Here is a 20,517-nt window from a genome sequence, read left to right as displayed (position 1 = left end):
ATATCCCTAACAGCATGGTCACAGCAGCAGGTTAAGAACAGCGTTCTGATATTCAGAAAATATTCTGAAATGCTTCTCCTCAAAGCCTCTCCCTTGTATGTAACTTGCTCTTTTTTCAGCATAGAGGGAAAACACCCAACACCAAGGAGAAGGCTGGAGTAGTTTTCTGGTGTAGGATCTATATTGAAACTAATGGCTTGGAATGATGAAGTCTGAGTCAGTGCATGAGCTAATGTACAAGCCCATAATTTAGCATCATTTACCATTTTTCATCATTAGGCAGGTATCAATCTTTTTCTCTATGATAGCTTCTATGTTGACATTGTATTTCAATTCAGCCTAAACCACAGTACCCGAACTCTGAAGTACTGCTAAGAAGGAGTCTCTTAACATTACAGCATATTATTCTTTCTGCACAAGATGCACTCTGAGCCTGCTTCAAAACAATAAACCTCCATCAATATCCAACACTAGTCATCTTTTCCACCATGCAAGTGTCTCGAGTAGAAATTTAATTAAAAATCCAAAACAAACAACAAAACTCATAGTGCTTGTTTAACAGTACATTTATTAGTCTAAGGAAATACTGCAGTTCTACCCATCTGCTACATAGAAGCAGGCTTACTCCTACCATCTGCAGTCCGAAATTGAAGTTGAAGTGATATTCTTAGCCCAAAATGAAAAGGTAGTTTTAAATCCCTAGCCAGGGTACGTAAGTTTTGTTTTCTTTAGCTTCTGATTACAAACTGAGCATTCTTTAAACAAGGTCAGTTTATCCCTACCATGGAAATCAGTATAAATCTGCTTTAGGTACTTCAATCTGAAGTTACATTTTCTACAAGAAATACCAGTGCCTGAAGATTCCTCTCACACACATTGGCACATGCAAGATAAAAATGCATCAAAACCAAGGCAAAGTTTTGAAGGAAATATCTTGCACTAAGAGATGCAGTGCTGTCTGGAGCTAGTACATACACCACCACTAATTGTTCTGGGGATCTATTATGAATATCATCTCAGTACATCCACACTTCCTTCCTCTCACCCAGGCACCCTGGGCAATTATAACACTGTTAATATAACAACACAGTAAAATTTTTCATGGTTTCTTGGCAAAGAAGAATTTGAAACAATTGAGTTCTCTGTATTTTAGAGGACTAAATCTCACATTTATATAACTTGCTCTTCTTTTTTCCCCACAGAAAAGGAAACCCCTCATGTAAAGGGCAATGATTCTTCTGCTGCAGATCCAGTGATGCCATGTCTACTGACTCAAACAAAGCTCACTCTTGGCTCTTGGACGGTATTACCTATGGCAGACAGCAACTGACTTCTACCTGAGAATTTCTCTCCAAGAGATTAGTAGTGCTACTTTCAAAGGCAACTCCTGAATGATAACACAATCCTCTAAATCCAATAGTGGGTAACACCAATGCAAAAGCCAAGCTGTTATCAGTTGTGTTTTGCTGTCCTTCAGCTCTCCAACGCATATCCACTGCTGCACTGCCACCTTCTAGTCAGCATTAACTGCAAAAAGGAAACAAAAGTTAGCATGGGCTCAGAAACAAGAGACAAAACTCCTAGTAACCTGTGAGTTGTTTTTACACCCACAATGCATGTGTTTGGTCAGGCACTGGAACAGGCTGCCCAGGGAGGGGGTGGGAGTTGCCATTCCTGGAGATGTTCAAGAAACATGTGGACATGGCACTTTGGGACACAGTTTAATGGCCACGGTGGTGTGGGGTTAATGGTGAAACTTGACAATTTTAGAGACAGATCTTTTCAACCTTAATGATTCTGTTCTATTGGGTTGATGGCTGGACTCAGGAATCTTTAAGGTCTTCTCCAATTGAAGTAGTTCTGTGATTCTATTTGCATTACATTCAATTTGTCCCAACAGGATGAAAATACATCAGTAATTAACAACATAGTCAGAACTGAGGACTAATTGCATTGATGCACACTTCTGGTACAACAGTCTCCAGAGCAAAAACTAAGCCTCTGCAATTCCTGTGCACACTCCCCTTCCAAACTCTCCCTGCACAAAATCCCACTGATTCCTGACCATCTGATTCCAGTAGCAAACTGGTATACACACTGGTAAATAATCCTGTGCTTTAAGCTAAATAAAACTAGTGATCAAGAGGTGGGGGGAGCTTGCTGAATGAGTAAAAAGACATTCTTTTTTCACGAATTTAGAATTACTTTTCCTGCCATGAGTTCAAAACTCTGTTTTCTGCTCCCTAAACTAACATTAGCACCATAGCTGTTAATAATTTAGAAATGTTTGTAATCTGCATGGTCAGATGGAAAAATGTACTTTATCTTGAGTATCTGGTATGCTTTGTCTTTAGTATCTGGTATGCTTTGTTTTTAGGATCTGTAATAATTTCAACATGATCCTGTACCACCATTAAGCCATGGTCTAATGAACTGAGAAAAAAGCAATTTTCCCAAGGAGGGAAGCTTTTTTAATTGCCAAGGGTAATGAACCTTCAGCTTCCCAGCTAGTATAGAGCTGAAGCACACACATATTAGAACACTTGGAAACATTCTGACACAACTAATAGGATGATTAGCAAGACCTTTTGAAGTCATCTAGCATACTGCACATTAAAGACATCATTCCATCTTGTTATTATTAGAAGAATCATAGAATGCAATCATTAAGGTTGGAGAAGACCTCTAGGATCATCAAGTCCTAACACCACTATGGTCATTAAACCATATCCCAAAGTGCCATGTCCACACATTTTTTGAACACCTCCAGAGATGATGACTCCACCACTTCCCTGGGAAGCCTGTTCCAACCAGTCTCAAAACAGAAATTTGGACTCCTATTTACGTTTTTCAAGTTAGTGGGAGAGTGAGAGACAACTTACTTTTAGACAGATTTCCCTAAATCCACTTTGCTACCATACTACTGACATCAGTGATTTTTTGAATGAAAAGTGACTTTTGAATGAAAAATGTTTAGTTTTTTTTTAAATTTTTGAATAGAGCTCAAACAATGTCCTTTCCAGCAGCATTTCAAATTTAAGGATTTCAACAGTCATGCCTAAGAGGAATGGGAAGATAAGGAAAGCAAAGCTTTTTATTGGTTGAAATTTTATCAACCAGCAGAGAAAGAAGTTGGTTAGCTAACAGCTTTTATGTTAACTGTACCCTTCGCTGGACTTACAACATACTCATGATGGTTCTGCATTTGATCTGAAATACAATCTAGTGGTCTGGGCTTTTTACAAGGGCTTGCAGTGATAAAGATAACAGCTTTGAGCTAGAAGAGGGGAGATTTAGACTGGAGATTAAGAAGAAATTCTTTAGATGATAGGAAGACACCGGAACAGGTTGCCCAGGGAGATTGTGGATGGCCCCTCTCTGGAGCTGTTCAAGGCTAGGCTGGAGAAAGCCTTTAGCAAGCTGGTCTAGTTGGAGGTGTCCCTGCTCATGGCAGGGATGATCCTTAAGAGCCCTTTCCAACCTAAACCATTCTATGGAGTAACACTTTAGCAACCAGAGCTTTTCCTTTTCACTAAAGCTGGTTCTCAAAAGCAGTACTTAGCAGCAAAGTATGTTCTTAGAGAGTAGTTTGAAAACTAGTTTAAACGTTACATTAAAAGCACACAGGCTTCTCACACAAACACTTCCCTGGGAAAAGTCACCGACCCCTATCCTTCACATTATACCAGACTTGAACAGGCTTTGCACACAATGGAAATTACTTCCTCTTAAGTAGAAAACTTGGTTTTGGAAAGCTGTATTAGCTTGACAGCCACTACCACTTTTGTTTTTTCCTGGGGAGTTATCAGGGAAACAGGAGACAGTCACTCTTCCACATAAAGACTGAAGACAGTTGCACCCATGTCTACTTGAGAAAACATTTTAATAGAGCAGGCTTCAAAGCCATGAAACACAGTTGACTATGAAGTTGGAAACTTCTGGATGCCTGTAAATTTAATCCAAGGACCTCTACAGAGATTAATTAGTAATCAAAGATTACGCTCAGTACAATCACTAAATTTCAAGTTCTACACGCTTCACAGGATTAAGACGTCTATACTGACGATTATCATTCCAATTCGTGCTTTTATGATCTGGTCTTCTAACCATTTCTAGACTGATTTAAAGTGTAACCATATTCTATATTCAGCCATACCCAGATTGGATCAAATTCCACAGAGAAATCGCTCACTATCCTTTTTAACCTGCTAGGCTTAAAAAAGCCTACTTAAACCTCCTCCTCCAAAACTCATACAAAAACAGTATTTTGCCACAAAGAACGCCCATCCAAATCTATCCATTACAGAAACATAAGAAATCTTCCTTTCAGCTATTACACCAATTGAGTATTTACCTTATGTATTGGTACAGGCACCATTCATCTCCATCATCAGCACAGATGAACCAGCCTTACTTCAGCAGTATCCTCTAGATGTTATCACCCTGAAACCAAGAGAAGATAAAACAAATTGAGAAAAGTACATTTTGCAGCACATATCAACCTATAGAGCTTTCCCCGTTTCCAAAGTCACAAGTTTAGGTTTGCAGATTATTCTGTTGAAAGTTTACTACTTCTCTTTTAAGTGGTGGAAGATTCACTGGCTTGGAATGGACTGGAATGGCTTAGTGACAGGTTGCATGGCTTATGGATTCTCATTCCTTTTTCAATGGTGCACTGCCATGTTAAATCCTTAAGTTGAACAACAGTATTTACTGAGAACTAAGCAGTAGTACAAAGCTTTTTGTTTGTGGTTTGTTTTGTTTTTTTAGTTGGAGGTCTTCACGTCTTATATTCAAGAGCATCTTTTGAACTTCATGGCTTTACCCGAGTCATAACAACTTGCCACAGGTTTTGCCACATGTACTAGGATATCCCTGCAATGCAGTGTCAAACTAAACAGAGTCAGGCATCCAACTAAACATCAACTTTGCAATGGCTTGCTTCAAACTCCCAACAGCTGAGCTGGTAAGTCTCAATCTAAACCAATTCCTGCTTTCATGAGGCTTTAATTTGTTAAAATACAGCATGGGCAGCCTCTAAAGCATCTTCACTGACAGATACTGGGCTCAAAATACCCCCTCCCAACCCTACTTTACAATAATCTGTCTACAGAGAGCTGCATTGTCTTTATGTTCAAAATTGGTGCCACAAATGCTTTTTATCCAAGAGGCAATGTTGAATTTGGAGAAGTTCTAATGGATTGGAGCATTTCTTTTCCTTTTTTTTTTGATTAATCTAGACAGCACTTCCATTGCTATGACGTGCAGCTTGTCTTACTGTACTAGAGGAAGGTAACGTGGTTCAATTTTGACTTAGACTGAAAAACTAGTTTGCTTTGCTTACCATCTTTGCTGTTTCACAGGCATTTGATGCTTTAAATCAGCTGTGGAATGCTGAAAGATTCACTTGTTTTTATGAAGCCATAAGCCTTTGAGAAGTTGGAGAGAAAGACTTCTTTGCTTATCTTATTTTCTCCTTTGGAATCAAAGATGTTCCTTTAAAAGTGAAACACTACAGAGTTGCAAAAATTTGAAACAGTATGAGTAAGCATCGTTTTGCAGCTTCTTTGATGGAATTGGTCAATTTTTTTTTATTTTTTTTTTTTACAGTATTCTGGAGCTGACTTACATGTACATGGATTTATTTGGATGGGAGATCTTTTCAAACTCCCCATGTAACAGCAGAAAGGCAGAAAATAGTATTATCCAGTTGCTTTTTCAGGTTAAGTGAACGATATCCTCTATTTTTCTTTACACAAGGATCTGAAGGCATTTTGTACTGGGAACACTGCGACTTCACATTCTAGGCACAACTGAACTGCATGTGGAATATCCCCACCACCCTCCACATAACAAGCAAAATTCTGTTTAAAGAATGAGATGCTGAACATGTAGAACAATCCATCTCCATTGTTAAGAGGGCTGGGTGTTGTGTAGGAAGATCTTAAAAACTGCTTGTCCCATTCATGAGGAAAATCAGATGGGAAGTGTGGCATTTCAGGGAAACTTTACTTTGAAAGTTACAACACTAGTACACAGCTCAACTTTTATACATTTAACATCTGCTTTTCAAAAAGAAATGTTAACAATTTTGAAATGAAACTAACATTGGTTTAACTTGTCCTCACAAGAGCATAAGAGTCATGGAGGGGAAAACTTAACAGGCAACAATAAAAAAAGGTAAAAACAACTTTTCCTTTTAGTAGTCCTCGGGTAGTAAAGATAGAACAGAACAACTTCCACTTTTCAGGGTTTGTTTTTGTTTTGTTTTGAGAAGTAATCTGTCTTGGTCCAAAAGTTTAAGAGTGTTTTTAGTATCTGCTTCTGCCTCCACCTCTATCGGATCTGCTTCCACCACGGCCACCACCTCTGGGTGCTCCGCGGCTTGAACTACTGTAAGAATCCCGAGGAGGTGGATAGCCTCTTTCCATGGATGGGGGAAGACCCCTGTCTTGTCTTCCAACACGATCACGGCCACTTGAGTAGACATCACTTCTGCTGCTTGAGTAACTTTCTCGGCTTCCATATCCATCTCGTGTGCTGCCGTAATCGTCATATCGACTGCTTCCACCATAAGATGGAGGGGGCCCTCGTGCAGGTGGAGCACTACGTGAGTTACCTGCAGGGTCAATGGTCAGGTAATATGGCAACACCATAAGTTATATATAACAATTTCAATCTGAATTTACAGAATTGTTGTATTTAAATGGTTACTGCTACTCTTTTGTATATACTGAGGTGTTCTTAATATAATCTGTCACATTAATGGTATTTAAAGTGGGGATTGCATATCAGGCAGTGAGTGGATTTAAAGACTCTGAAGGTATGAAGACGGTGTTTATTCAGGCAGGCTCTTTACTGGGTATTCCAGAACAGCTTGTTATTTTAGAGAAGAAACTCAGCCATATTTTCCAGAGAGTTGCAATCCTGAACTGTAGACTTTGCTTCTTTAGCTTATAGCTTATTTAACAAGATGATCAAATGATAACCAATTGCACTTGCACTGTAGGGGGAAAAAAGTACACCACTTCCCCCTAAAACATGAGCAACCTAGTAAAGTCAGTTTTGTGACACCTGTACCAATTACTACATGATCCTCAAAATGGATTCTTACCGTAACTGTCATAGGAATCTCTGTAGGAGCCTCCACTTGGATGATCTGAGTAGTCTCTGTCACGTCCACCACCGTATCCATCACGATCACTATAGGAGGAAAGACTACTAAGACTTAGTACCAATCAGTGAAGCCGCAGCAAAAACAAAATGACAGGGAGAAAAAATCCAACAGTAGGTACCTGTATCCCCTCGAGGGGTATTCATCACGTGAACTTGAATGACCATAGTCACGATACGCATAGTCTCGTGGGGGTGGTGCATAGTCCCGTGTATCCCTGGAGCTGGGGTAATCTCTGCTTGAGTAACTACGAAGAACAAGAATTGAGAATAGTTATGTGTCACATGCCAGAATACCAGAGATCAAAACCCTTCTCTGACCAACAAAAACAGTAAAACTAGCAGAAGTATTTACCCATCTTTAGTGCTATAGCCATCATCTCTTGGAGACATGTAGACATCTCTCCGCGACGGCATCGGTTCTCTGCGTGGAGGACCACCATAACTGTCTCTTCCACGCGACACAGGAGCTTCAGAGAAACAGTTCCAAGTTTTAAACTTAATTAGCATTTATCCACACAGGCAGGTATCAGCAAACTGTTTAAAGCTACTTAGAAGTATTTCTGTAGCCTGTATCTACAAGCTTGTATGTTTTTAGAGCAGCTGTAGAAGGAACACTCGTGATATCACACCAAAACGTTCCATACAGCTACAAAATGGTATTGGTATGAAGAGAACAGAGTTTAAAAAAACAAAACAAAAAAACCAAAACACTATTCCACAGCAGATTTCAGTTACAATCAGTGCTTTGCAACGGCTCCTGAAGAAAGACTAAGGTGCTACAGCTAAGTAACAAGATCATTCCAAAGTCCTTACCTCTTCCTCCCATACTACTGCTACGCACTGGTCCTGAAGGGGCAGATCTTTTAGGTGGAGGGCCTCCACTTCGTGGAGGTGGACCTCTCTTCATGGGAAGTGGCCCTCGAGAAGACCCTAGAGGATAAGCCATAAACCAACTTGTTATTTCTGAGATACTCACCTGTATGCCCCTAAAGCCTGAACTGCAATAACCTAGGTGCTGTTATTACCACTATGCAATCAACAGTGAACCTCTAAAATCAGATCTTGAAGTCTTCTCTGGTGCTTTGGCCACTACTAGATGCTACTGGCAGAATTGAGTACTCAAATTAATTTCCCACAGCCTGAATTCCTGTCAAAAACTGTCTTCTAGAACTTATCCAAAAGCCACAGGATGTGACACAAGGGAGAAAGACAGCTACTATCTGTAATCAGGCATAGTTTAAATGCTCACAAAGTTTCTGTTCTCAGAAGACAAGAGCCACCTGGGAAGATGTACTAGAGAAGATCTTACATAGAGAGGGCACAGACATTACAGAGTCTGCAGTACCTACTACACAGACTCTTCAAGGCAGGAGTTTTCAGTATTTCCTGAGCTTTTTCTGCATTACTTTTACACCTCAGATGCTGCTTGCTCTTTCTGCAAAGTGACAGTTTTCTTTTGATATTGAACAGCATCTGAATAAATAGCTGTATATTAAGGAACATCCAGTATCAACTAAGGTACTATCCTTCCCCTTTAGAAAGCTTCACCACCACAGTACTATTTTAAAACAAACAAGGCTTAGCTTCCTTAACTCTCACTGTCATCTACAAGAATCATTCCTAGACTTTTAGACCTCTTACTAGCAAGAATGCAAGGCAGTTCCCTTTCCCTGGTGGAAGAGAATCACTTTTCCAACTTGAATAGCGGAAAGCTTCCTTTCTCATGTGCAGGGCAGGAGTTTTGCTTTTCTTTCATAGCCAAAAGTCAAGTGGAGTGTTAGTTGTAGAAGGGAATCTTCGTTATTTGAAAGCTTTTTTCTTAAGGTGTACTTTCCTAATCAAAAATTTGACTAACCTGCTGAGATCATATTTCACCATTTTAATAAAGAACAAGGAGTGCACTATTCAGGAGTTTGACTTTTTTTTTTCCAGTAGTATTATTGTCATCTTCCAATGGGATTGTCTTGTATGTTGTCCAAGTATATAATGAGAGGTGAATACATACCCAAGTGACTCCCTCTTGAAGGTGGTCCTCTCGCGCCACTTCCGCCTCTTCCACCTCTAAGGCCCCTGGGAGGACCTCTGCTTCGTGGAGGGGGTGGCGGCCCACGCCTACCACCACTTTCAAAGGATGGCTTGGTTGCTTGTTCCACTTTAATTGCTTTCCCATCTAATGACTAAAGAAGAAGCTGCTTTACTTACTGCTCAGTCATGTTTGTATTTCTTAAATTAAGCCCCTCTTGCTTCACTATTATGGGGCTTCCATTTTATAAAGTTAGAGCAATTCTAGAAATGATTTCAGTCTTCAGCATTAGTCCCCATGTACTCAGCAGCACGTTGGCCCTAATTTCTACAGCACTTCATTCTTGTGGTATTGATGGGGGAGAAAAAAAATAGAGCAGCATCAGAAAGCACTTTGAGTGAAACACAAGGGTCCAATGATTACGGCAGCCCCATGTCATTTATTCTGTAAATGAAACATGATTTATGATCTCCAATTCATTTGCAATTGCCAGGGACTTTTGTACCAAACTAGGACTGCACCAGTAGTTACACAGGATTAAGCTGAAGGTATCTTAACTTCAGTTGGGATTTCTGGCAATGGGGAGGCCGTTTAGTACATTTTCTTGATGTCCTGATAATACGATGATCACAGAAGTATTTAGAAGTAATTTCAGCATCTACAAAGCAGACAGTATAATTCACCCCTCTTTTCTACCGTTTCGTGCTGGGCTTTCGAAAGTTACTCTATTTGCTGTTCCAGAGTGAAGGTACTTTGTGGTTTGGGGTTTTTTTTTTGTTTTGTTTGGGGGGTTTTGTGGGGTGTGGGTTTTTTTGTTGGGGTGGGGGGGGGTAAAGTGGAAGCTTTTTCTAGAATTCAGACCTGAAGTAACAGCAACTCTGCAGCCACCTATTATAACCTCAAACATGAACAGGTGGCAAAACATTGACTAACTCATGTGAGTTAATCAAATTTCTGTATAATCTTTCAAACACCACACACTTGGTAATTATAGCAGAGCTAAGATCACACACTCTGCTGAAGTTAGGTTACTGCACATCTATCCTGGCAAACATGGTTTATTTGCCTTTTTTAGCAGTCAAATATTTCACTCTGCTATGACAACTAATGGATTATACAGGCAGGGAGTGTTACTGCAGTTCATTGCTGCAGTAATATGACTGCTGAAAACGTCTTATTCTGAACAGCTGAGCTCCCTACTGAGGTATGAATGCTTCTCCACTGAACTCTAGCCCTCTCTGAAATCATCCACTTGAGTAGCACATGTATTATGCCACCCTATGTAGTAGCAACTATTGTTTTTAAAACCTCCATGTATACACACAGGTCCAACTTGATCCATTGTGAGGAAAAAAAACTGTGCTAGCAAAATCATGTTGGTCTTGGCTTTGACTCAGTGAAAACTTTTGCTTGTGTTAGGTTCCTCAAAAAGCCTTTTGGCATGGTAAGCTGAAACATTCCAGGAGCAAGCATTAGTATTTCTCATCACTGGAATGTCAGTTTGGATCATATTATTTTGCCACCATCATTATCTGTCTCAGACATCCTTCTCCCAACAGGAACACTGGGCTTGAAGCCTCAGCCCTCAGCTTTACCATCATGACCTCTGCTGTCCTCAACCTCACAGCAGGTAAGAGTTTGTTTCAAGTTTCAAAATCAAACACCATCCCCTTCTGCTAGCATGGGTTCTGAAAACCTGGATGCTAGGTCCAAGTCCTTCATATAATAAAGAAGGCAATTTTGCTTATAATTTCTCCCATTTCCTTCTGCCTCTTACCTAGGCAAAAGATATATCTTTTGAAACTGCTTTATGCAAGCAGCCTTAGAAAACTACGCCTAAGGTCCAAAAGGCTTTGCATTAGATGCAGGAAGGTTATTTTTTAAGTTAGAAGACACTTTGTTAAAGTTTATCCTATTTCAAAGCAGAGGGGATTTTATAGGTTCTTGACTTAAGAAAGGTCTCATTTCAAAGAGCAGATAAAACTCACACAAGCCATCTCAGAGTAAGGAAAGTTTTTTTTTTCCTTGAAGCCAAAAGACCAGCTATCAACATGAACACTCATTAATTGGTGCTTATAAACTTGGAGTGTCACAGTAGCATTTTAGTTATGATATGGGCACCATAAAAGTTAAGTCACCTTGGTGCTAAAAAGCAAGAAAGTAATTCAAGATACAAGTCATTTAAGTATAATAGATTGGCAATCATAAAACCTTGTTTGTAGAATGAACAATCTCTACAGCTTTGTGAAGTGAGACAGGAACTGTAACAAAACACAATTCCAGAATTGTCCTGCAAACTGTTCCACACTCCCAACAGAAAAAGATGGACAAAATTTGGGAAGTTTTCAAAGTGGGGCAGACGTATTCCCAAGAAACTGTTACAGGAAGTTGCAGGAAACTGTAGCCTAACACCACATACGGCTTTCCTCTCCAATGGATCATTTTATTGTTGATGCTGCAGTAACTCCACCATTTTTCTGTTCTTTGATGCCACATCAAGGGGGCTTCCTTTTGCCAAATGCATTCAAGGACTGAAGATAATTTCTTATCAGGCTGAGCTTCTAGGGCTTTCATCACTTCTTCACCAGAAAAACCGGAAACACTTTCTGCTTAGAGGAAGACAACCTTCTGCAGAGCTGAGTATAGTTTAGACTGGATTGTAGGATTTGCTTCCAGCCTCTTAACACAGTCCAGCTGGCTTGGCAATTCTACACTGGAATTAAATCTTTGGCTTGTCCTGGATGTTTCCCTCTGAAGTCAGTATCCTCTTTAATTATCCATTTTGTCCTCAGGACTTAAAAAACATTAAGTTGTAGCTCATGAGAACAGCCTACTGCAGAAAATGACCATTACAAACTTAGGGTGTTCACACTTGTGTCCAAGTAAGCGTGGGCACTTCATGACATCAGGATGTAGACTTGACCACCATGTAAAAAGGTGTTTCTTAAAGGCCAGGAATTTGCTGTGATGAATTACTTCTGTAACATTTCTTCTGTGCTGCTCAGACATGCTAGCCTTGATCCAATTCCACAGAGAAAATAATTTAAGTGGAAAACTCCACCTCCACTTCAAAATCATTATCTCCTGACCTCTTTCTGCAGGATTGAAACTAATCTTCAACAAGCAAGCTTAGACTAGTCTATGCTTGTTCCATTTTAGAATGAACTATTAACCCCCTTCATTCCCCATACCCAGAAATGAACAAAACACCAGATACACTTTCACGAACATCTGCAGAGCCAAATATCAAATAGAAATTCGCTCCTAACAAATCTGTTAGCTTCTTCTACTGGCTGTAACTCTGAATTGCTCTGGAGTGACAGGAGCAGCAACACACTGGTGATGCAGAGCTCTTCACCCTGGCTGGATAGACCAGCTAACTCCTTTCAGTCTGCTCCAACTACTGCTGGCAGAGCGTTTCTGCTGCTGTTTAATTGCCTGAAATTCTCCTGAGGACTTAAATCCATCATCTGCAAATGGACAGAAAAGCTCCAAACAGATTACCATGATCTCTTCCCACAGTCTGCCTCAGACATGGCTTCCTCCTCAGATCTAGAATGCAGAGTCTCTGAGATATTGTCCAGAAAGCTTTCTGAAGATGAAGACAAGAGACTACCTCATGAACTTCTTCCACATCTTTCATATCCATGGTCAGATCATGGCTAGACCAATACAGGACTGGAACTACACAGAGCAACAGCCAAAGTTTTATGTCAAAAAGGTCACTCTAGACCCAATTTCAAGTGAGGATGTTCTTTTCATATACTATTTGCTGCTCACATTTCAAAGCAGACGAAGGTAGTGTTGAAGGGAAACTAGAAAAATGATGATCCACAAGGGTCATACTGTTTAGCATTTCTTGACAGTGCTACAGATGGTGCATTCCAGAAGATGTAGACATTACCTCACCCACAAACATCCATTCTCATTTAGCTACTTTACTAAGCATTACTTTCCCAAATGCTTTCAATGTGACTTAACACATGCCACAATATTCAAAATTCAGAACAGCTGGTGATTACTTTCAGAAGGATTTTCATTTGAAAGCTACACTCCACAACAGTTCAGGATTTGTGACTGCACTCCTTTCAGTCTGACAATTCATTGTTAGGTTTCAGTGTAACTGCTCCAGAGGAAATGTGTTTAAAACCAGCAGTAAAAGAGTCTTCAGGAGTGTAGGAAACTATCCAATGGAGAAATGAAATAGAAGGAATTCCTTTAGGGATGTTTAGCCTGGTACAGAAAGGACACTAACTTGTCACTCTCTGCCCTGACAAAAGCTATTAACTTGTTTAAAAAGGAAGCAAGTCTCCAAAGAAAGTAACACTATTATCACAAGGGTGTCCTGAAGCTCCCAGAACCTAAGTACACAGCAGAAAGCCTGCTGTAACAAGCCAAGGAAGTTTGACTGTGTTCACTGTAAATACTACCACAAGCTCCTTTACTTATCCCAAAGTGCAAATATTTACATTTTACTTACTGACTGCAAGGACTGACATTTCTTTCATTTTAATGCCTTACACTAACACCTACCACAATCCTAAGTTAATTAAATATTCCTGTCAGAAGGGACTTCTTCACTTTACATGAGTAACATCTCAGACTGCTCCGAAGGCCAACGCAGCATGACCTTCACACAAGCACTCAAATTATGCACAAAAGACCAGAGTCTGAAATCTGAGTGAAGCACAACAACTGCTCCCACTGCCTGAAAAGATAGCACCTCTACAAAGATAAGCAGCTGTTAACCATGGAGTTGTAAACTTGCATCTAGCTTTTCTAAGACATGCCAGAACACACAAGTCACAATAGCCTAAGGTATCTGCTAAACTATCCTGCCGTTTCTCACAACGTTTTGCTCCAAACTCCTAAGCTCTTCCTTTTCAAAACATCACATATGCATTAAATTACTTGCTCTTTAACTCCTACCATTGCATGATAGGGTATAAACAAGCAAATTCAACTGCTTGCTAAAAGCAAAACCCTTTCACATTAACTAGAAAGATGCTCCTTATACATACCAAGTAGATTCATAATGCAACTAACATATATATAGGAGGTTGTCTACAGATTACCAGATAAGCTCATCAACACTCCAGTACAGTAGGGAAGTCACATTAAACCCATATTAAGGGAACCATTAATAGTTTTCAGGTAAGTTACTTCCCTCAAGTGCCACTTCCACAGTCCGGCATTCAAGTATGATAAAACAAAAACATCACAGGAGACATGCAAGAATGAAGAGCTGACTAGTAAGAAGCCCTCCATCACCAACTGTAAACAAAAATGGGGAGTGCAACCGATTCACAGCCAGACTTCACTTTCTACTGTCTGATCCATTATCAGGAGAAAGCGATTCCAGCTTCATGAAGAAATTTTGCCACATTAAATTGTGATTGGTCTCCAGGACTTTCTAACCCATTCTCTTTCCAGTTTTAATCACACTGGTTAACTTACACAAACGATCAATACTGCTGATCATTAGCAACAGCAGCACATATTTTGTCTTCAATTCCTACCTTTCCATTCATGTCTCTGGCAGCATCTTTTGCATCTGCTGGACTCTCAAACGTGACAAAGGCAAATCCTCTGGACTTGTTGGTTTCACGATCTTTCATCAGAAGGACTGGAGAGGAAAAAAAGCCAGGTTACCCTTTCCTGTAATTAGGCAGTAACATTTAACCTTTATTTCACCTTTTAGGCTCAGAACTTCTTAGAGGACATGAAAGCACTATCATGTCAGAGGATCAATGCCAAAAAAGTCATCACAGCCCTGTTGGTGCATATTTTTTAGTATCTTAAAGTAGAAAGGTATTTCTTTTTACCTTCCACAATGCGTCCATATTTGCCAAATACAGCCTCAAGGGCTTTTTCATTTGTTTCTGTGTTCAGGCCTCCAATGAAGAGCTTCCCAGGACGGTCTGCTTCAACCATTTTGACTCTGCAAATGGCCTATTAAAAGCATAAGGTTGTTGTTAACAACAGATCAGACTGCAACAATGACTGCCATACCACCTTATAGAATACAAATTACTTCTTCTCTCAGAAGGACAAGCAAAGTTCTTTAACATCTTACTCAAGAAAATCTGAGGTGTGAAGAGCTTTATTTTCTTTGACTGAAGCAACTAGGAACCGTCTTCAGTTACTTCTTCAAATTCTACAATTTTTAGCAGGTTAAGTTTTAAAAGCAGGACAAAGCACTGATGAGAATTCTTAAGATCAAGCAATACTGAAAAGTCTGTCAGGGTTCATCTTTCGTCCTCAACGGTAATGCTAGCACTCCCTCCAAATCCTGCCATAGATGTTTCAAGAAACTACCCAACACGTCAAAAGTAGTATTAAAACCACAAATGTGAAGTAGGATTGGGCCAATATTCCGAACTAAGATCGCTGTTTGAGTTAACCTACACCAAAGTCCTGGCCTACACAAAGCGTCCACCTGAACATACACCTCATTGCAGGGCCACAGCTAAGGCAAGACGGGAGGACACAAAAGACAAAGCAAAACCTCCAAGTGTCTGGCACAGCGCCTGGCGCCAGCGGACAAACGTTACCCGCATGCCGCCGGCCCAGTGGCGGGAAGCCCGCAAGAGCGTGCAGAGGCCGTGCGAGGCTTCCCCCAGCACACAGGGAGAACAAGGACAATGTGGCACCCGGGAAGACTTGGAACGGCGAGGGCCTAGTACCCCCTAGGCGACCGCGGTGTGCTGATAGCCGACTCCTTTCAACTCCGTGAAGGCCAAGGAAAGAGGAAAGCGGAGATGAGGGGGCGTCAGACCCTCCGCGGTCTCCAGACACCTCCACAAAATGGCGGCCACCTTTGGCAGGCGCTCTTCTCTCCCTCCGGCGCCAAACGGCCGCCTCAGCTACAACCCGACCATGCACCTCAACCCCGTTCTGAGGTCTCCGCACGGGCCTCCAGGCGCGGCCGCTGCCCTCCTTTCGACCCCCTCGGGGATGCGGCGGCCCACCCGCCAGGACCTCTAGGAGAAACCCCGCACCTAAAATGGCGGCTACCGCGCTCCACGCGGTTGGGACCCCCGCGCTCGCCTCGCCACAGCCACACTGCTCCCTCCACTTCACACAGGGCCAAGTCGCACCGGGAGGCAGGCCTGGCTCCGCCGCGCCTCGCCTGGGGCCTGCAGCGGCAGGCGTGCGGAACACAGCTCCCTCGCCCACAGGCCGGGCCTCTCGCCTCGCCGCCACCGCCCGCAGCCCTCTCCCACCCATGCAGGGCCCCGATGTTCCCCCTTCCCAGAGCCCCGGGGGCCCCTGCACTCGCCCAGCACCACTCACCTCCGCTCAGCCCGCACTGCAACTGCGCAATCGAGGGCGAACAAAGGCGCTACCGCCCTTTATACCGCCGACGTCACTGGCCGGCTGGAGCCCCGGATGCAAGCGACGGCGAGCCCGGCAGGGGGAGGCTACAGCCCACCGCGGCGCCGGGGTCCCCTGGGGCTGGCGCGGAGTCGTGGCGGAGGGGATAGGCGGTTCGTCCCTTCCGCAGGTGGGAGGGCTGCGCGCCGCGGAGTACCCTGTCCTGCCCGGCGATGGGGTGTGCACCGACCTGGAGGGCATGGACAGCGATAAGATGCGAGCGCGGCTCGATCTTGCCGGCTGGGACGCGGGCAGCGCTCCCCTCTTTGTCGGCTCCTGCGCTGCCAGCGCCTCGGCCCGCTTCTAAGCGGGAGAAGTCAGGGCTTTGGAAGCAGCCCTCAGAACAGGGTCGAGTTTGTGTCTCCGTCTGTGCGGGAGGTTAACACTGTTCAGATAAAACGGTCCGAAAGGTATTTTTAGGTAAATTATACGTGTGCGCGTCAATACTTCATCCTCGGAGACTTGGAGCGAGCTGAAATAAGAGTAGCTTAAAATTAAATGTGTTGTTGATTAGACAAAGTTTTACACTGGTTCAACTAAGTCCATTTTTTTTATTTATACCCACAGTTGAGTTGTTCAGTTCAATTTTCTTCTACTGGCTAAGTCTATGCATACAAAAACAAGCTTAAATGTCCATAATTTGAGTTTGTGGATTATCTAAACCAGATTTAGTCAGTCAGCAAGACCTATTCTAGAGTTACCCGCTCTAATCACCACTCGGGCCTTTAACTTAAAGCCCAAAATCGATCTTTCTGTTAACCTTGAAAACGAAGTGACAAAAACAAAGGGGAAGTTGTATATGTGATTTTTAAATGGGATGGCTATTCTGCAAGGCTGTCTCTGTTACCTTTTCTAAAATTTCTGTGAACTTGGTCACTGAAAACTGGCAGCCAGGACCTGTAGGTAACACCTATTCCTTCTCCTTGAAGAAGGACCCTTAATTTCTACAAGAAGCAAAAGCTAAGGAGTTGCAGGTTCCTTGAGTGTTTTAGGATTCCATACTCTCCCTCGTGCAATGAGGGAGCAGTGCCAAGCTGTATCATGGGTAAATTATTTAATACACTTGGTTCCCACATTGAAGCCCCACTAGGGTTAACCAAAGGACTTAGAACCTCAAGCAAATCCCCCAGGTTTGAGTAATAGGATGCCAGTGGCCAGTGCCTGCACATTCCTGGGGATCTGTGATGCTGAGGGATGCCTCTCAGGTCTGAGGAGCTGGTCTCCAGAGCCATTCCATATTCCTGTTCTGCCCTGCGTCAGCTGTGTCAGGTCAGATGATTTTTCCGAGGGCTTTTCAAGGGTATCCATGCTGTACAGCAGGCAGTGGTCCCTAGTACCAATTTAAGCTCTTGCTTGTATTTACCAATCTCTTTCCTTACAGACACCATGACATACCTTCATCAGAAGGCCCTAGAGCTATCAGGGCTCTACTACAAACCTGCTGGGAGCTAAAAGGAAAAAAATGCTGCATTTCCCACCTTGTACCTACTGCCCTTCTGACTCCTTCCCACACTGCTGTTTGTACCAGTGGCATGGAGGGTATGGGGGAATGGGTGAGTCTGGAGCAACCAGAAATAGTGGTGTAGTTTCCTAGTCTGTGTTGTAAATCATAAGTGAAGAATAAGGTGGTCCACCAGAATACTGCTTCATCCACTTACTTAATACACAGGATGAGCACTGCTCAGCTCTGTGACTTCTGTTTTCCCTTGTGATATTCAACAGAGCTTTATTCTGAGAGGTGCCACAGGTACTGCCCAGTTACAGTCATAGAGCTCCATATTTGTCATATGCTGATAAAAGAACATCAGAAGCCATCTTCAGTTTTTCAAATTTCTCTGATATTTAGCTGTTCTTTGTGTTAAGAGAAGGCAGAAGACAACATTGCTTCTGACTACCTTGTAGATCTGTTGAGAATACAAAAGAAGGTAGCTCTCAAACACGTCTCAAGACTGTAGTATGTACTTAAAGATGGTCACCTTGCCACCATGGATGCTGAGAGCTTCTGGGTGCTGTTACTGTGCATGGGAAAAGGGAAAGATGACCTTGGGTAACAAAGTGGGAGGGCACAGCACGTGGTAACAACACAGTTGCTGAAGATTCATGTTCCTGGAGGATTAGAGGCTATATAATTTTGCTTCCCTCTCCTTTCCTTTTTTATTCCTTGTTTGTTTCTGGTTTTGTTTTGTGCTGTGATGTGAGAGACGGGACGAGGCCTGGTGCAAGCCAAGTGTTGATTTATTGTACAAAGCTTTTTCTTTATATAGGTTAACATAATATCAGAAGGCAGCTTGTAATTGGTCATTAGTATGTCCATACTACAGTTGTAAATTCATGATTGGCTACAGAGAGAAAGTATCACATGAACGCATATATTTTTCAGAAGGCTTAAGCACATGTCAGGCAAGAGATAAAGGGATTCCATAATTCTGTCCTAAGTTTTGCTTTGTTCTTGTTATCAGGTCCCTGCATAACTCCCTTAGGTCACAGTGGCCTCTAGGGAGCCGACCTGTCTGTGTTTTCCTTCTAGCTGTGCTCTGTTCCCAGGGTTTGCCGCCCATCAGGGTTAAAGCATCTCCTTCTATCAGTAAGACAGTGTCTGGGGTTGTGGTCCCTAAATCAATTCCTTCAGTTTTGTAGAAAAACCAAAGAAATCTGCAGGGAGCATTCAGTAGGAAGTTCAAAAGTGAAGAGCTGTGACAGTTTATTTTACAAATAATCAGACAACTTTGAATTATCTGATAGGAAATTAAGATAGTAATAAGAGATCTGGCCCCTACAGAACAGGAAACAGACTTAGATTGGCTCACTGGGCAAAGAGAAACCCCAAAACTCTACCAACCTTTTACACAGAAGACTGTTGTTATCTAACTAGCATAGATACACTTGCCCTTGCATTATCACAGCATAGGAAATGTTCTCTACATTTTTAAAAGTAGAGAGCACTCCCCCCACATATAAACTGATTCCTTCATGCCCTTTCATTAATAATCATAAACGTGAGCCCACTAGATGGGGGAGATGAACAACATTCCCTGAGGGTAATATTTTATGATTCTTTATGGTAGCATTCACCTAAAATGCTTGAATGAATCCTCTGCTGTTTTAACAGTGTAGTTGAATTTACACTGCTGTTCCCAGAGAGGACAGTACTTTGGATCTCCCTGTACCATGTACCATGCTGTGTATTTTTATCAAACATACTGGCCTTTTACCAAGTTCATTATACTTTGGGTTTAAACTGGATAAAGGGTTCAGGAGAGCTGAGGGATAAGGACTTACAAATACAGAAATAATCTGATCACATAAGACTCATTGAATGAATGAATGAATCAAAAGGGGAATGTAATTCCCTCTTAGATATATAGTCAAAAACTAATAACAGAAAAATGAGTTTAATACTTCTGTGACAAAGAGGAATTTTCTAGGCAGCCTGTCAGTTGATAGGTATTTCTATAAATTCAGCATTTTTCTTCTGTAAAACTCAGGCTAGCATGGATGGGAGCAGCACAAAGTAATTGTTTCTGGCACTGACCCTGTTAACCATTGCTAAACTTGAACTACCTAAGTGCTTCTCCTAAATCGCCTGTTTGAGCTCCATTTGTGGCCCCTGTCAGTTTAGTAACACACAGTGGATCACAGGTGCCAAAAGCATAGCTGGGCCTGTCTGAAAAGACTCAAATTTTCAGGTTCAGTTGCAAAGACACAAGATAAGCAATTATTATGCCCTCTCTATTCTTTCTCCTTTTGCCTGGTGCTGTCCTACTGTAAGGGCACTGATTTATGAGTTGAGTAAAACTGCATGACGTGGAGGTTTTGCAGGGGTAATAAAAACGTACTGCCACAGGTTGGAAACCAGAGTGGCAACAGCATGCCTAGGTGGGAAATACAAAGAGGAAGATGGAGGTGACATCTGCCTGATATCGACAGCCATGCCTTTAGCA

The 20,517-nt window shown here is 42.0% G+C and overlaps 1 protein-coding gene, 1 long non-coding RNA gene and 1 other non-coding gene across 3 annotated transcripts; all 3 read right to left on the bottom strand.

Moving 5' to 3' along the window:
- Positions 1-586: 586 nt before the first annotated feature.
- On the bottom strand, positions 587-5,575 carry LOC128972444 (uncharacterized). Its single transcript, XR_008489270.1, has 3 exons — positions 5,345-5,575; positions 4,355-4,443; positions 587-1,527 (listed from the first exon to the last, which is right to left on the bottom strand). It is a non-coding gene; the product is annotated as an uncharacterized LOC128972444 (long non-coding RNA).
- Positions 5,576-6,259: 684 nt separating this feature from the next.
- On the bottom strand, positions 6,260-16,530 carry RBMX (RNA binding motif protein X-linked). Its single transcript, XM_054388424.1, has 9 exons — positions 16,496-16,530; positions 15,025-15,151; positions 14,719-14,825; positions 9,182-9,353; positions 7,990-8,106; positions 7,529-7,643; positions 7,296-7,421; positions 7,115-7,218; positions 6,260-6,619 (listed from the first exon to the last, which is right to left on the bottom strand). Exons 2-9 carry the CDS (start codon positions 15,131-15,133, stop codon positions 6,312-6,314), a joined length of 1,158 nt encoding a protein of 385 aa, XP_054244399.1. The 5' UTR covers positions 15,134-15,151; positions 16,496-16,530; the 3' UTR covers positions 6,260-6,311.
- On the bottom strand, positions 14,899-14,971 carry LOC128972783 (small nucleolar RNA SNORD61). Its single transcript, XR_008489280.1, has one exon. It is a non-coding gene; the product is annotated as a small nucleolar RNA SNORD61 (small nucleolar RNA).
- Positions 16,531-20,517: the final 3,987 nt, after the last annotated feature.

The sequence above is a fragment of the Indicator indicator genome, chromosome 17, assembly GCF_027791375.1.
Source record: "Indicator indicator isolate 239-I01 chromosome 17, UM_Iind_1.1, whole genome shotgun sequence".
Taxonomy (NCBI): domain Eukaryota; kingdom Metazoa; phylum Chordata; class Aves; order Piciformes; family Indicatoridae; genus Indicator; species Indicator indicator.
Note: the sequence above shows the minus strand (reverse complement) of the source record. Positions and strands in the feature narration are given on the sequence as shown.

Bases quoted from the DNA above. Each gene is read 5' to 3' on its own strand.
- RBMX (XM_054388424.1), bottom strand. From the start codon at position 15,133: ATGGTTGAAGCAGACCGTCCTGGGAAGCTCTTCATTGGAGGCCTGAAC. The intron at 14,826-15,024 runs GTAAAAAGAAAT...TTTCCTCTCCAG, and splicing joins ATATGGACGCATTGTGGAAG to TCCTTCTGATGAAAGATCGT. The intron at 7,422-7,528 runs GTAAATACTTCT...TGTTCTTCGTAG, and splicing joins GGCTATAGCACTAAAGATGG to TTACTCAAGCAGAGATTACC.